We start from the raw sequence: 17,304 nt of genomic DNA, 5'->3' as shown, positions 1-17,304 counted from the left end.
TATATATTAAAAAAAAAGGAATCATATTATAAATCAGGCATTATTAACAGAAAGAAAGGCTTGGCGGAACTGTGGAGCTTTCAGGGGTTTCAACAGATGTTGTCCAGTAATATCTTCCACAGTAATATCCATGACTCTGATTATGTCACGGTCTGAAGATTATCTGAGGGAGAAAGAGAGGGTGGCTGGGTGGTGGGGGGGGGGGCGACATTTAAGTTCCATAGGACTTAAACCCTGATTGCATTTGCACACGCATATGCACACACAAACCCCCCAAAAAAAGCATGCACGCATGCACAGACTCACACGTATACACACACACAAACACCCACACACAAATACCCACACATTCACACTCACACACACACACACACACACACACACACACACACACACACACACACACACACACACACACACACACACACACACACACACACACACACACACACACACAAACAAACAACACACTAACACAATACTGACCCTTTCATATAATATTGACAATCTTCTTGAAAGGAGTGTCATGCGTTCGAATATTTTACAGAGATGCAACAGTCTGGTTTGGAATTAATAGGTCTTAAAATACCACATGGGTTTAGACATTTCTAGAAACCAGATGAGTCAGGACTTGGCAATGACCAGTATTTGGCTCATTTGATATCTAAATGTCTTCAAACCCACCTGTTAATTTATAGAGATTTAACTTAGAAAAGTAGACAGATAGTAGAACAGGGATCAGAAGATCTGCAACATATTACAAAATCGAGCCTGCCTCAGGAGTTAAGACATATTGAAGCTATTGCTCTGGACTAAAAGCAGAATATAACCGTATCTAAAGATTACATCAAGTCATGTGTCTTATTATTTAAATTGTAATCTATCTTTCTATCTGGGAAATACGTTAAATCATAATATACCGAAAGAGAAAATTGTACATCTTGTCTGTCAAGAGGGAAATCTCAGTAACCACCCAGCGATAAACACTGAGGGAGTATTTAGGTCACATTTGAATCACTGGGCTGGACACACCGGACACCAACAATGAAGTCATCTTCCCTGCTATACTAGCAAGAGCGACATCCCATAGTGACAAGTTCACCGTGTGCCGAGGATCCCTGCATCACTTCAAATGTCAGTGTCATCATCGATCAGCTTCAAGTGCTCCCATAGACACCCTTGGTATGCCACCATGACAGTAGTTCACCCCCGGGCTGGCTTTTGTTCCAGGCCATGCTTGTAATTGACAGGAGGAAATACGGCGGTATTGGGACAAGATACTTTCAACCACTGAAACGTAATTCAGGGATATGTTTCTATCACTGCTGTTAGGGTTTTATTTGGTATTTTTCCACTGTCATCAGCCCTAACAATCTTTGGCATTACAAAGTAGAATTAAAATCCATGAATGCGTTTGAAGAAAAGGAAAACAAGAGCTTGGTCGTGGTTCTTCTCCTGTCGTGGTGGGTCTTCCCCTATCGTGGGAGCAGAGGAGCGACCGTCGTCAGCTGCTGCTCTGCGATAGTGAGGGACCCACACATCCCCGTGACGGGACCCGGAGCTCTTCTCTTCCTCCGGGATTAACCACAGGCGCTCCAAAGACAAGGGCAAGCGTACCAGACCTTAAAGCCGAAGAGGAGAAAAAACTTCGGGCAACCAACCTATGATTTATGGCAGGCGTCCAGTCTGCACTAGCCGGAACGACGCGTCTCTTTCCCACAACAGCATCAGCGCGACTGTTGCTGCTGCTCTCGCGACGCTGGCTGTTCAATTCCGCAACAAAATAAAACGGATCAGCATAAAAAAACGAAATTGACTGCAGGCGATGTGGCTGTCGTGCTTGAGCATTCCAGTGTGTTGACATCCAGTGTGTTGTCCTGTCAAAGGTCTAAGAGTCGCTATTAAATGTGTCAGGCGAGGAAATTTGATTCAATTGACAGAGCTGTCACCTGTAATCGATAGGTGCAAGGAGGGGGCCTGATAACTGTCAAAAGTACATGTCAAGAGGGATTAGAAACGTATATCCTTTCATACTTTTCGCTGAATTCGGTTTTCAGAGTAAAAGCTGAAGCTTGATGAATGTATTTCTTTTGCAATCTGATAATTCATAATATAAGAAGATCACAGGCTTTGTATTTTTTTCTTGTTCAATTCCTGGGGGCACTGGGCAGCATTTCTCCTGGTGATGCAATGGTCAGTATTTTGTGCACATTTTTAAGGAGAGTATTGCAATGCTCATTCGCTCATGTTCATTATTTCAGTCTTTTACCCTTTTCTTTATTTAAAATAGTGAAATTACTCAAATTACCATATGCTTCATGCATGATTCTGCCTGCTATTGATTACAGGAGGCTATGTTGTACTCACACTCATAAACCTAATATTCCTCATATACTCAATCTGATGCCAACACATTATTATTATTGAATAGAATAACAAAGCAATACAGCTTGTACTGCACATGACCTTATTCATTCGCTAAAGTGACCGTAAAGTGCATTGAGTATAATAACTCACCTTATATTGTTATAGCTCCACTATATATACTTGAATCAGAGGTCAATGAAAAAAAACATTGAACCAGAATTTTCTTTCCTCCTTGAAATACACGAAGAGAATGAAGAAAACCAACAAGGCTGTCCTGAATATATTCCCCTATGAATACATAAGTGTATAACTAAATGAATACATAGAGGACCACACAGTCATGCTGTTGAACCTTGAGCCTGGGGGGTCTTCGGTCTCAGAGCCTAGCTCCTCCATGCCCCGGGGAAGGACGGCCTCCTGCAACCACAGAAGGAAAGAGAATCATTTGCCACCGCAGCTTTCATGTCATCATCGCTCCATCTCGTCCATAGCCCCCCCTCTCCCCCCTCGCTCCCGTGCCACAGACCTGTTACATAACCCTGGTGCTATTCGGCTTCGGTTCAGCACTCTTATGCACCGAGGGTGAAACTCTTTGATTTAGTCTATGATGAAACATTGTTTGACAAATGGACAGGATGGACAACAGACATGCAGGCATCAATCATTTCATCAGACATCAATTATTTTATCAGACATCAGTCATTTCATCGGGCCGAAATCAATGATTTGGCGTGCTTATTACAGGCCTGCAACAGCCACAGATACTTATTTTTTAATTTTTCTGGTCAGAGCATTTCATCAAGTATGACTGAATATGAATATGAAATATATATTGCCTATACCTTAGAGAGTAAGAGTTTTTCTTTTCTGTGTATCATGAAAACGTCATTGTACTTCTGTTCACCCTCCCCAGATCCTCCATAGATGGAAACTGATTAATAAACTTAATAATAATTCAACTTAATCGAACAGAAAGGAAGACCTTGACCTGACCCGACTCAAAACAAAGAAGATGGTGGTGTCAACATGGCCGCCACAGCTGTCAACGGCACCCCAAGCAGCCCCGCGATGACAGCATTTAGATTACACCGCCCCTTTAATTGCGTTGTATACATTGACCGCACCGCGTGGAAAGATGTTTTAATATAAACTGTATTGTCAACAGCAAAAGGTATCAACAGATACATTCTAGACCAGTGAGACACTCACACGGACCACTTCGGAAACACAAGTTAGCAGGTCAGTATCATCTAATAAATAAACAAATGACACTAAAAAACAATAGCCTGAATCTATTTGTCTGTCCTTGCGATCATGCATTAAAAAATAGTACAATATCGTTAATCAAAGACGCACGCATGTTTTGGGTCCTCTGTTGTAATTCGAGGCAGAGAGATAAAACAAGAGAATGAGAGAAAGGAGAAAGAAAAAGTGAGAGAGAGTGAGAGAGAACGAGAGACAGAGTGAGAGAGAGAGAGAGAGAGAGAGAGAGAGAGAGAGAGAGAGAGAGAGAGAGAGAGAGAGAGAGAGAGAGAGTGCACAGGTTACATTCTTGCCATTGCACTACACTGCATGAACTACATTTGAAAATTGTGTGTGTGTGTGGGGGGGGGGGTGTGTGTGTCTCTGTGTGTGTGTGTGTGTGTGTATATGTATGAATGTGAGTGTGTGTACGAATATTTAATATTCAACTAAACTTATGTTAACATAAATACATTGAACTGTTTTTCTCTAGACCGACACTAGCACTTCAAATCATGTAAATGCTCGGAGTTATGAAGTATTCTGCGTCTATTCATTGCTTATTCTAATCACTCACAACTACTCATATTTTTCTTTAAACAACCCAATAGCAAGGTGTGCATAAGAAAATATAGCTTGTTTATGATAATAAAAGTCCCCTCTGTCTAGCCTTCCCCCTCTATTGATAGTCTAGTTGCTACACAATAAGAGACCATATGGACATAAAAACACCAGAATTCCTGATAAAAGAGCAGAAATACGCCTGATTTCAAATATGGGCTTCGGTTTTCCCCTGCGTTGTCTTATACGATCACTAATCTCTCATCATCCACGACAGTGCGAGGAGTAACAGCCGTGGCGTTCTCACCTTCCTGGCGCGAGCATATCCTCAGGTAGACTCCTGGGGGCCTGCAGATCTACAGACAGGCACGCTCTCTCCTGGGGGAGGGAGGGAACCGCGAAGCTGGACGAAAACACTGGGACTGAAGGCTAAAACTGCAGAGTGCAGAAACAGTCTGCTGCTGTTCAGCGGACGCAGGCTCACACTACCCTCCTCTCTCTCTCTCTCTCTCTCTCTCTCTCTCTCTCTCTCTCTCTCTCTCTATCTCTCTCTCTCTCTCTCTCTTTCTCTCTCTCTCCATCTCTCTCTCTCCCCCTCTCTTGTCTCTTGTCTCCCACTCTCTCTAGGTGGACCCACTGTCTCTCTGAGCCACAGCGGTAAGTGCTGATCAACTGGAGACGGACATACACTGGATTCAAACAGATGATGGGGAGAGGCCAGTCCAGACCAAACTAGAGGGAGAGAGGGAGACAGAGGGAGAGAGAGAGAGAGAGGGAGAGAAGAGAGAGAGAGATGAGATAGAGAGAGAGAGAGAGAGGGAGAGAGAGAGAGAGAGAGAGAGAGAGAGGAGAGAGAGAGAGAGGAGAGAGAGAGAGAGAGAGAGAGAGAGAGAGAGAGAGAGGGAGAGGAGAGAGAGAGAGAGAGAGAGAGAGAGAGAGAGAGAGTAAAACAGGAGTCAACATAATAGTGACAAGCTGTGAGTGAGGCTGAAGGTTTCGCTCCTCCAGGCTGCATCAGTCTCCCTCTAAAGCTCTGTCCAGCTGTAGGAGGGGATAAGAGGAGACAATCCTCCCATGCCACAGCTCTCTGCATGGATTCCATTATTTCTGCTCCTTGAATTAGAATTGTATGCTTGGATGTAAGATTGTTTCTTTGCCCATCACATTATTGTTATTGCATATTGCTGGATAAAACAGGTTAACACGATCTTCCTGGTGTGATGATTTACTGTGAAAATATTATCATAAGAAAATTTAAAACGTTAGATTGTTTGTCCATTGCAAAATTAAACCAGATATAGTTTTCACATTTGCTGTTTTTAATGTTAATTTATGCATGGGAGTGCAGTTCGTCTCTGTGTGAGCTTCATAACATTGGGGAATGGAGGGCCTTGGAAAGACTTTGTTGAATTACTCTTAACTCTTTACTTCAAAGGAATTTGTCCTTGTGTTGGTGGTATAGTTTTTTTGGTCAATGTTCATTAATGTTCATTAATCATGAATATATTTCTCATTATGTGGACACGTTTTTTTAAGCTGCCACAGCGTTATCATGCAAGACGTGACAAAATAACGTTTTAATAGCATAGTACAAGTACAAAACATGTATAATAAGCTTACGCCTAAACCGTGCTACAGTTACATTCTTAGGTCTCTAGTCAACATCTACAATTATATACCTAAATATCCATTGTAAACAATACATATGTCCACTAATACTTCTACCACTTTATTTCTCCTTGGGTTTGAAACATTAAGCCTAATCCTGAAGCCTTGTTGTTGACGTGCTACTGCATCAAACACAGTGGTGGCTAGTTCTACTGTACCCCCCCCACACACACACACACACACACACACACACACACACACACACACACACACACACACACACACACACACAACCCACACACACACACACACACACACACACACACACACACACACACACCACACACACACACAGACTCATACACACTCACACACACAGTGGTGAGTGGTACCACTGTACCAGGGGAACGTCCAGCGGGGCCGCTGGCAAAGCAGCTTAGCGGAGTGGGAGCGAGCTCGCTGAACTGCAACTGTCAGGGTCGTCAGACCAACCCAATCACACACACACACACACACACACACTGACCCACACACATACACACACTGACCCACACACACACACTGACATACACACACACACACACACACACACACACACACACACACACACCACACACACCACACACACACACACACACACACACACACACACACACACTGACCCACACACACACACACTGACACACACACACACACACACACACTGACCCACCCACACACACACACTGACATACACACACACACACACACACACACACACACACACACACACACACACACACACACACACACACACACACTGACCCACACACATACACACTGACACACACACACACACACACACACACGCAAACGATAAATGACAGAAGATAAGAAAACACAATAAAACACATTTTTAAAAATTGTGTGAGAATATGTTTTAATATCCAGAAATCAATTTAATATTGTGCGTTGGTTCCGTCATCGTCTGATTGAAACGGGAGGCATAGATTTCTGCAGGCAACTCTAAGATAATTCACATTAAACCTGTTGAGGATGGATTCTTTTATTCTGTTGTTTTATTTAAGGATTGAACATTAAATCAAAATACAATGGTGGTTTAATGGTTTAATAAAAAATACTAATATGGTCTTCTCAATGATCAATAATTGAGATTCTCAATTACAGTTTTTTTCAATTGCTTGAACACTATAGACACATGCTTAGACCAAAGCAACACAACTTGAAGTTTTTGTTCTATACCTTAAACACATGTAACCATTCCTTAAACAAAAGCGCTGCTTTGCAGTTTAGTTGCAATTGTGCAACACACTTGCTCCTTTCTGCAACACACTTGCTCCTGCACACTACACAGTATTTCATACATTTCATACACACTTAATTCAAAAATGACGTCTCATTGTACCATTGGGAAAACACATCTATTCAAAATCCTAAACACATTGGTTAATTGAGAATACTTACTTACACACCTGAAAACACTTTCTTCCAAAACTGAACACCAATCAGCCACCTACAAAAAGGCCTCAGTTAAGCCATTTTGAGAACTTTGCAAGCATGGATGCAGCAAGAGCAAGAGGCAGAGGAGGAAGAGGAGGACGAGGTGGAAGAGGAGGACGTGGTGCAAGAGGCCGTGCACGGAACATTATTTCCGATGATATAAAAGCAACTTTGGTGGACCCTCATAGTCAGACCATGGCCTGACTATGAGGGAAGTTGGGCAGAGAGTCCACCCTAATCTAAACCGTTTCACAGTTTCATCCATAATAAGGACATTCCGACTGGAAAACAGGTATGTCTTACTGTAAGAGTGAAATTGAATTTTCCTGAATTTTTGTCGGCCTATTCAGAACGAAGCCATGCAGATGTGCAACATTGCACATTGATTTGTGCCAGTGCTGGTTATCGCTTATGGAAGTTGCATCCCAGTCTCTGAATGTGCAGTGAACAATGTTCCGTCTGCAGAAGGCTTCCCATTGCACATACCACACAGGCTTCAGCAGTGTCAGCCTGTATCAACTACGGCAGGCTTGCATATGGATTTCTGTAAGGGTTCCAGAGGGAAGCCTCCTAAAGGAGGTGGTCTTTAGTAAAGGGCAAAAGTTAATCAGCTACGATTTAATGTGAAGCCCTGAAGGGTGATGTGTATGTGCAGTCTTAACGCTATGAAAGGAAGTTGCGTTAACAAGTTCTTAATGTGACTGCGTGGGATGTGTTTCCACACGGGATGTTGTGTGGCAGGAATCCATCCATCCTTCTTGAATTTCTGTTCTTCCTGGCCATAACTACCTGTCTTCCTCTTCAGAGTGAAGTAGAGACTTGAAGAAGTGTTTTCATATTTAATCCTCTTCTTTCGGTGGTCATGGGAACATGAGCTCAAGGTAAATGTCACTTCATGAATACATCCTCAGTGATATTATGTTATGTTTTGAGAATATTCTGTCCCAGTCGAAGATGGTGAATCCTTTTATGAACACTTAGCTCTATACTTTTTTATAAAGTACAATGTCTAGTTGATAATATAGCACATCATTAACGTGCTGTGATTGAAATGTTCCTTTCATTACAGATAGAAACAGGAGAGCCTTTTGCTTTTGATCGAATTTTTTGACGAATGCATCCTTAGATTGTTGCCTGTCGTTGATGCCCTCTATCTATCCAAGAACCAATTTCAATCCATAAATTAATTTCTCTTTCTCACAAACCAAATCCATCAGACACACCAAACGTCCTCAGAGTCCGTCCTGCCCTGAGGAGACCCTCAAGATGGATGTGTAGTAGTCTGGCTCAACCACATGAGGGGATGAGAGGAATACCAATAGAGGAATTAAACGTTAAAAAATAATTACAGTAGCCGGTAAAGCAAAGTCGAGAGACGGAATATGAGCTAATGAAATGGGTGAATGTTATTTCCCATAGAAAACCAATGTCATATGACTCTGAGGATTTGAGATGCAGTGTTCTGAAGGTTATACCATGTGATGGGTCCCTTGTGCTTTTATGTATATTCTGACATTATATATTAATAGATATTCATTTGTTGTTTTTTTCCTCTGATCTCATTGGCCCTGTTTTTAGTTACTATTTTCCTATTTGCCATGGAAACAAAAACATATGCATACGATTTGTGAGCTTTGTGAGCTCTGCAATTGTAATGCTTGTTTGTCTGATAGTGACATTAGGAAGTAGGAGATGAGGGCAGCTCTCAACGTACAGCAATACATCCTAGCCAGATGAACAGATGGACGACAGAAAGAGAGGAAGAGGAGGGCAGGTGAAGGAGAAGGAGAAGGAGAGGACGAGACCAATAGACAGAGGGTTGCTGCAATGGTATTTCTGTCCATCCATAATTACTTCCCTCTGACCTCAGTGGAGAGGCCAATTGTAACTGTCCTTTGGCAAGCGAGCCTTTGTCACGTAAAAAAAAGTAACTTGGGCTGACATTGTCTAGCGTTCTTTGCATGTCAATTGGCTCAGACATACCCAAACGTGAGTCCTCGTCACTCTGAAGTGACAACTCAAGTACTTCTCTAGTGCCATCTGGTGGTCTTGATTAGACATAACGATTCTTCAGGATAGAATAATAGCTCCTAATACGATTCTTAGATAATGAGCGTTTAACAAAACTGGATTCTGATATTTGTGTTTATTTAGAAACCAGTAGGTTATTAGATTTATTCGATTTCGAGCATTAAGATTCTTCTTTAATTCTATTTTTGTTTATTTTGCTTCAACAAAATGACAGATGCAAGTAGACAGGGCAAGCCCTATACAAGAAATGATACAGTATAAAAAAAACTTGGACACCTCTATTCTAGACAAATTCTACCCACTTAAAAAATACAAAATACATACATGTAAACAATTTGTCTCACAAAACCCAGTCAAAAAAACAATCATCTCAATATTCCCAAAAATTGCATAGTCATAGTCAATGGTAATTCTCCAAGCCACCAAGGCTCCTGAAATGAGGCACATCATAGCAGCATCTTAGACAAATGGTAGTGTTGTGGAAATGAAACAACAAATACAGTTTACAGCATAATAACATTGTCTACATCATACGGATATTAATATTCAAGGAATAAGAAAAATCTAACCATTGTGTGTCTCAGTGCTGGTTCTTCACCCGTATGTACAGTACAGAGCATCAAATAAAACGTCTATCCACATCCTGCAACCCTCTCTGTTATTTCTCTTTTGGACTCGTGAATGTGTGGCTGTGAAGCTCTCCGTCTAAATCAAGGTGAACGCGTCTCCCCTCGTCTGACCCGGGGCGGCGGTTGTCGGGGGCGTGGTCTCCGCCTTGGCGCTGCAGTTCCTCACCTCCCCCCGGAGGTCGGTCAGCTGCTGGGCGTGGCTGTAGAGGGTGCCGTTGAGCTGGGTGAACAGCCCCTCCGCCTGGCTCTCCAGCTCCTCCCGGATCCGCTCCAGGTCCTCCGCCACGTGGCTCAGCCCCTTGCACCGGTCCTCCACGCTGGCCACGCGGCCCTCCACCTGCGTCACCTCCTTCCTCACCCCCAGGGCGGTGCTGCGGCAGCCCTGCAGCTCCCCCGCCAGCCTCCGCCTCATCTCCGTCAGCTCCCCCTTCAGCCGGGTGAGCCGGCGCTCGCCGGACCCCAGCATGGAGGCCTGCCGCCCCACCAGCTGCACCACGCCCCTCATCTGCCCGGCCAGCCGCTCCTCCCGCTGGTGCCAGGTGCTGTTGGCGCGCTCCACCTGGTGCTCCACCGCCCCCACCGAGCCCCGCAGGACGGACAGCGTGCGGTTCACCGAGCGGATGTTGAACTTGAGGAAGATGAGCTCGCCCTGAACGGAGGAGCCCCCCGCCGCCGCCGCCTCCTGCTGCTCCCTGAGGGCCAGCTGCCTCTGGAGGCCGTCCAGCGTGGCGTTGAGGCTGTCGAGGCGGTCCGCCTGGAGGTCCAACACCCCCTTCAAGACCTCCTCCTGGCGCGGGTCTGCGGCGGTGGTCGTGGCCGCGTCTCCTTGGATGGCGGAGGAGCCGGGGGACGAGGCGCAGGACGAGCCGCAGCGAACCTCCAGGCTGCTCAGGTGCTTCTGGACGCGGTCCACGTCCGTCTCCAGCCTCCGCCGGAGGGACTCCAGCTCCGTCTCCAGGGTGGGCACGGCGTGGCCCTCCAGCAGGGCGGGGGCCGTGGCGTTGCCCAGCTCCTCCACGGCGTTCAGCAGCCGGCCCTCCAGAGCCTTCAGCTGCCCCGCCATCTTAGCCTCCAGCCTCTGCTCTACGTCGCTGCCGAGCGCGCCACCGGCCCGTCCTGCCAGCTGCCCAGGTGTGGCCGTACCTGTCAGATTGAGCTTGGACTCCACGTACCCCAGCCTCCCCTCCAGCATGCCCTCGATGTGGTCCCTGTGGCCCCCCAGCTCCACCCTCAGGTGGCCCTGGGACCGGTTGAGTCCCGCCACTGACGTCTCCAGCTGCTGCATCCTGTCCACCAGCCCGGGCATCCCGCCACAGCAGCTCTCCGCCGCCTCCAGTCCGTGGACCTGAGTCCGCAGGTGGACCATCTCTCTCTTCAAAGTGCCGGCCCTGTCCTCCAGGCCCTGCTGCATCCGCTCCTGCTGCTCCCCGTGCTCCCGCTGGCACTGACGCCTCACCTCGCCGGCCTTCTCCTCGCAGCGGCCCTCTGCGCCCGTCACCCGCCCCTCCAACCCGTCCAGGATCTCCGCTCGGGCCGAGCTCAGCTTGACGTCCACCAGGGTTTCTGCAGCCTTCCGGCCGTCTCCTACGAGGCCGCCGACGGAGCCGGACCGCCCCCCCGACAGCGTCTTCAGGGCCCCGTCGTGGCTCAGCACCGTGGTCCTCAGCTCCAGAAGCTCGGCTGTTCTGGCCCGGAGGTCCGCCCTCAGCTCCTCCATCTTCCCGTCCAGGCCCCCGGCGACGGGGAACACGAGCCTGCCGTCCAGCCCGTCCAGCGCGGGGTCTCCGCCGGGGATGTCCCCGAACCCCACGGCGGGCGCCGGGGCCGACACGGGGCTGGGGCCGGCCGAGAGCAGGGCGGAGAGCATCCTGTTGGCGTCTTCCCTCAGGGAGGCGCGCAGACCGTCCTCCAGCCCGTTCACGGTCCCCCTCAGCGTCTCCAGACCCTGGCTCAGACGCCGGAGGTCGTCCTCCATCTGGTCCAGACGCTCACCCGCCTCGCCGTTCAGTCCTTGGCCTGAGAGGATGGAGGAGGGGGGGAACAGAAGGTTATTCTGAATTCTATGTGCATGGTAGTCTCTGTTTCTTTTTTAACCATCCACATTTCTGATGCAATACATTTAATTGCAATGCATTCATATTTCCAATTCCTATCAAGAATAAAGAAATATGAATACATGCATTTTAGATATTAGCTTAAAAGTTCCTTGTCATTCTTTGTCACATAATTGACCTTCTATCTTACCTTCAACCTCTAGGCCTTCATCAGTAGGAGCAGTTTGAACGGACACATGTTGTGCCGGTGCATGGCCGTGTTGGTCCTCATGTCCGAGTCCATGCCCGTGTTCAGGTCCATGTCCGGGTTCTGTTTCCGGCTGCGTCTCGTGCTCTGGCTCTGTCTCATGCTGGCCTTGATGAGGGCCCTGGTGGTCCGGCATGGCCCCGGGTCCCGAGGGGTATTCTTCAAAGGATGTCTCGGGGTAAGAGGGGGCCATCGGAGAGTCAAAGTGACGCATGGGGTACCCGCCAGGAGGGGGCCCGTTCAGCTGACCCCATGGGTTGGCCTTCATGGGGGGGCCCTTGAACATGGGCCCCTTGACCATGGGGCCCTTGAATACGGGGCCTTTGTGCGGGGGGCCCTTGAACTGAGGTCCCTTAAACGTTTGGCCCTTGTACGACGGGCCGTTGAAGGGGGGCATCATGCGGACAGGGTGGTGATAAGCCGACTCCATGCAGCCGTAGCCGGAGAAGCCGGGACAGCACCGCCACTCCAGCTCCGTCACCGTCTTGTGAGCCACTTTGAAGATGGGTTTGTACATCAGACGATACCTGATGGTGTACAATATCATCAGTAAGAGACAACTCTAAAGACCGTATTTCGTTAGAGAAGGAATATCTAAACAAAGCACTCGGTTCACTAAATACTATTATAAAACGCTCGTTTGGTATGGCACTTACAGGAGAGCAGGACATTTCTTCCCCCAGGAACAGTTGTTGTACTCAGCCTTGACGTACGGGGCCGCCCCCTCTTGCATGGTGAAGGAAACGGTCTTCTCAACCACGTAGGCACAGTGGTTCCTTAACAGAAGAATGAAGAGAGAATGTGAGGAACATAGCAGTGCTCCCAGTGATGGCAGCTGTAATAATGACTCTTTCAGCTGCGATCAAGGAATGATGGCTAAGGAGAGTGAGAGAGAGAAAAGGAGAGAGGAAACTTACTTGTGTCTGCTGGTGGGTTTCCCAGGGTCATGATGCTGAGCGTGTCCTGCCTGGTAATGGTTATACTGGGGTGGACTGTAGAACTTGGCTCCAACCAGTGAAGCAAAAAGAATCAGGGCCACACATGGAGAAAGGTGTCTCACGTGCTTCATGGTACAGCCACTTGTTGCAAGTAAAAACTTGAAAATCGAAAGGTCAGATTAAAAGATAGAGCAAAAATATTATTTTCCACTATAGCCAAGTTTGCAAAAATATAAACACAAACCCAAAAAGGATAGAAAAAGGAAAATGGCTTGATCCTGAAATGAATGAAAAAACTAAATAATAGAAACCAAATCCCTGCGGCACAACCTCGGGTCTCTGTGGTGCGTTCAGGAGTGCAGTTAAAACAGAGTGCCAACCTATAAATGGTGACCCTGAAGCAGGCCTGGGTGTGGTGGACTCTTCCGGAGGGACAACGGTCCACTGTGAGGTTTGGGGGGACGGCTAAAGCCACTAAAAGGGTCTTAATGGCCCAGCCCCTCCCCTCCTTACCCTGTCAGAGTCGCACCAAGGTGAGACTAAAGTGGGACTCAGGGAGAGGGCAGAGCCCCCCTTCTAAACACTACATTTCAATTTCCAACGTTATATAGAAATACATACGATAGCGTCACTTGTTTGACAGCCCACTCGTCCATGCAGCACAGAGCCTACTGTGGACGAATGGTTTCTATGACAACTTTTCCTCCCTGACATCACAGCAAACGGAAAGAGAACTAAAATAGCTGGGTTCCTGAGGATGAGTGCTGCTCATTTCTCCTGAGCGTTTAGAAGTCTGATGAAACTTTTAAGTTAACTTATTAGTGCTGAGGGCTTATGAAGCCGTTGCTTGGCACTTACATTGTCACTTGAGTTAGTCTCGCTACTGCAGCCGTAAGCAGCTTAATGGTCTCGTCTTGCTGTTCATATTTAATGTGGAGCTAAGCATTACACGTGTCTTTCCCCGGCCTGGTTACCGTTGAGTTTGAACTCCTTGGATCAGGGAGGTCTAAGCCAAAACAAGGTGATGCAAGGCATATGATTTTTGCTTGGGTAAAATAAAAAGAAGCTAATAAAGAGAAGCTAATAAAGTTATTGTGTTTTCTGAGAGCCTGGGCTGTTGTGGTGTTACTGTTTCCAAGCTCCTTCGATATCCGTTGACACATCTTGGGTTCTTTGACTTCACACGTACACACAGAGTCAACCTTTCTCTAAAACTAGCAGCAAACCACCAGGACCCGGGACAAATAAACACAAATGCCCTGTGTTAGAAAAACACATGCAATCGAACGCACTTGTGTGAACACACACACACACACACACACACACACACACACACACACACACACACACACACACACACACACACACACACACACACACACATACATAAGGACACACACACACACACACACACACACACACACACACTCACACACACACACACACACACACACACACACACATACACATACACACACACACACACACACACACACACACACACACACACACACACACACACACACACACACACACACACACACACACACACACAGGCAAAAAAAACACACATGGAGCCTTGCCTCACAAAGCTGAAAAAATTACTCATACATAACAAAATGGTGTTTTATAGAATCAACTTTGAAAATGAATTAATGTGGCCACATAAAAGAATGTATTAAGACTCTATCCCTTCATTTCCTCTTTTTTGTCCTGCTCTGAAGTCATTTATTCTACAACCCTTTGTACCTTTGTCTTTATCATGCATTTTGTAACTCGCTTGCGTCTGTCATCTGGCAGTCATCTGGGGTCAAAATATTGACCCCAAAAATGCACCACAAGAATTTGTGGCCCAGTCTGTGGTGTGACTTTGTTCATAACACCCAATAGCTTTTTTGTGGTTTTCTTTAAGTGTTTTACTTTTCGCAAGCACAACTATTCATGCCAGAACTCAAGATTGAATTTACTACCAAGTCTGTGTTAGCCCGGTTTCTACTTCCACAGGGAGAACATTGTGCGCATTATTTCAGAAGGATCTGCTGATTGGCTGTTGTTAACAGCTCATTTCCTGCTTCCTGTTTGTACCAGGACCCACCTTTTTTCACCTGCATACTCCCTTATTCTATTGAAACTACCACAAAAGTGTGTGTGTGTGAACAGTGTTCAGGGTAGGTGTGTGCGTGTGTATGTATGTGTCTGGGAGGGGACTCATTCATATTTTCCCAGCAGCATACTTGTATTATGTATTCCCCACAGCTTTAAAATGTCAAAGGTGTGTCAACAAAACTCTCCATTATAGGATTGGAAACATTGCAGACCACATAGGAGCTGCGGCCGGCCTTGGCCCTGGACAACAATCGCGCCATTATTCTGAAAGGGACCGGCCACCCCACCCAAAGTGGTCACCGATGACATCACAATGTCACAGCTGTTCAGCCTCCACACACCTGCCAATCAAAGGCCTGCATCACCCTTCAACCGTTCCTAAAGCCCACTCACCAGCCCCATTAGAGAGAGTAGAGGCTCCAATGGCACGGGGAAAAGAAAATAGTTTTAGAAAGAAGACTGATAGGTAAACAAGGTGGAAACATGATTGTTGTTGTGTATGTTTGGCTTATGTGTGATCAGACTAGCATGGGCATTTACACCCCTTCTTTATAACCTTAGTTTGGCAGTCTGTACACCCAGGCCGTATAGGAAATGTCACATTATTTGACCATGTTTATTTCTAACGCCTTGGTTCCACATTCTGAGTCTTCGTGCTAATGTTTTGAAGTGGCTTTTCTCTTTACTCTAATGTCGGATTCTAAACCAGTGCCGCTCTGGCATTGACAATGATTTTCTCACACGCCATGCTGTTTTGACTAGTTTAAAGTAGTGAAAGGATACCATTGTAGGTATTCCTTGAAGGTCAACACATTTGTAGAATTTCACTTAAGCCCTTAAACTCCACCTCTCCTGAAAGCCAAGGTGGAGGAATCTCCAAACACGTAGTGTGTACCATTAGCCTTCTCTGAACCGTTCTGTCTGACTGCATTCTGGAGAGCGAAAGGTCAAACGATGAACTTAACGTAACAAAAGTTGTGTTAGAGTGTCAACTTTAATACTAGGCCTATTATGATGAGGAATGGGGGACTTAATACTTCTAGTATGTTATTCAGCTCTGTGCTTCACTGGCCGGCATCCATTTGTGTATATTGATCTTCAAGTGAAGAAACAAACAAGACTAATTGGTCTCGTGCTCCACTAACCCCATCTCTTTTTGCTGAATTGAAGTCATGTAAAAAGGATTTGATAGGCATCTGTGCACAACATTTTCATAAAACACTCTGGTATGTGTTGGCGGAACTGTTTTGTATGTTTACTTAGGGCCATCGTGGCTAATTATAATCTGGAGGAAATAGTCGTTTGACAAAACAAATGTTACGGGCAAACCTCATCTGTTGGCCAAACAAAAGTGCTGAGTCTGTCTGGCACACTTCACATTTGCTGAGCAGGTTTGGTTTGTTTGTGCTAGTGGTTCAGTGCACACATTGGAAGACTCAGACGCTTTTAGGAGGTTTCACTGAATCATGAAATGTATTACTGTAATTCAAAATGTGTAAATATACATTTTAAAATTCCGACCATTTTAATGAAATGCTGGTGAGATTGCCACCTTGTGGTCGTTTGTAATGTTATGGTGCACATCACAGCGTTATCTGAAGGAAGGCGCTTGGCCTGTTTTGATAGAAGATGATTCTGTGAAAGAACTGCATCCTACAATCTCGCATATGCAAGATGCTTTTGAGTACATGTTCATCATACATATAGAAAGCACACTGTGTGTATGTGTGCGTGCGTGCGTGTGTGTCTGTGTGTGTAGGGGGGGATTATTCCTCAGTGAAACGTTGACACATTGACAGATGCTCAGGGTTCATCTGGGTTATTAATCTTTAAGGCACTCTTCTCTCCTGTGAAAAACATTAATATACTGACTGAGTCATATGTTCATCTGTTCGTTATTGGGCCACACAGTTGTTCTATATCCCATGGTCGATAATGCCTGAGCGTGACACACATCACGTAAAACCTTTTGCGTTGAGAACCTTGCTTTACATTTTGTTTGGTTTAATGGGTCAGAGTGC

The 17,304-nt window shown here is 46.1% G+C and overlaps 1 protein-coding gene across 1 annotated transcript; it reads right to left on the bottom strand.

The window, feature by feature from the left end:
- Window positions 1-10,014: 10,014 nt before the first annotated feature.
- emilin3a (elastin microfibril interfacer 3a) lies at window positions 10,015-13,506 on the bottom strand. The gene is made up of 4 exons (XM_056592398.1): window positions 13,157-13,506; window positions 12,896-13,015; window positions 12,183-12,766; window positions 10,015-11,954 (listed from the first exon to the last, which is right to left on the bottom strand). Exons 1-4 carry the CDS (start codon window positions 13,306-13,308, stop codon window positions 10,015-10,017), a joined length of 2,796 nt encoding a protein of 931 aa, XP_056448373.1. The 5' UTR covers window positions 13,309-13,506.
- Window positions 13,507-17,304: the final 3,798 nt, after the last annotated feature.

The sequence above is a fragment of the Gadus chalcogrammus genome, chromosome 1 (genome assembly GCF_026213295.1).
Source record: "Gadus chalcogrammus isolate NIFS_2021 chromosome 1, NIFS_Gcha_1.0, whole genome shotgun sequence".
Taxonomy (NCBI): Eukaryota; Metazoa; Chordata; class Actinopteri; order Gadiformes; family Gadidae; genus Gadus; species Gadus chalcogrammus.
This window is presented reverse-complemented; position numbering and strand designations above follow the sequence as displayed.

Coding starts and splice junctions, on each gene's coding strand:
- emilin3a (XM_056592398.1), bottom strand. CDS start 13,308: ATGAAGCACGTGAGACACCTTTCTCCATGTGTGGCCCTGATTCTTTTT. Junction 12,767..12,895: donor AAGAAATGTCCTGCTCTCCT/GTAAGTGCCATA, acceptor GTACACCATCAG/GTATCGTCTGATGTACAAAC. Junction 11,955..12,182: donor TGAAGGCCTAGAGGTTGAAG/GTAAGATAGAAG, acceptor CCATCCTCTCAG/GCCAAGGACTGAACGGCGAG.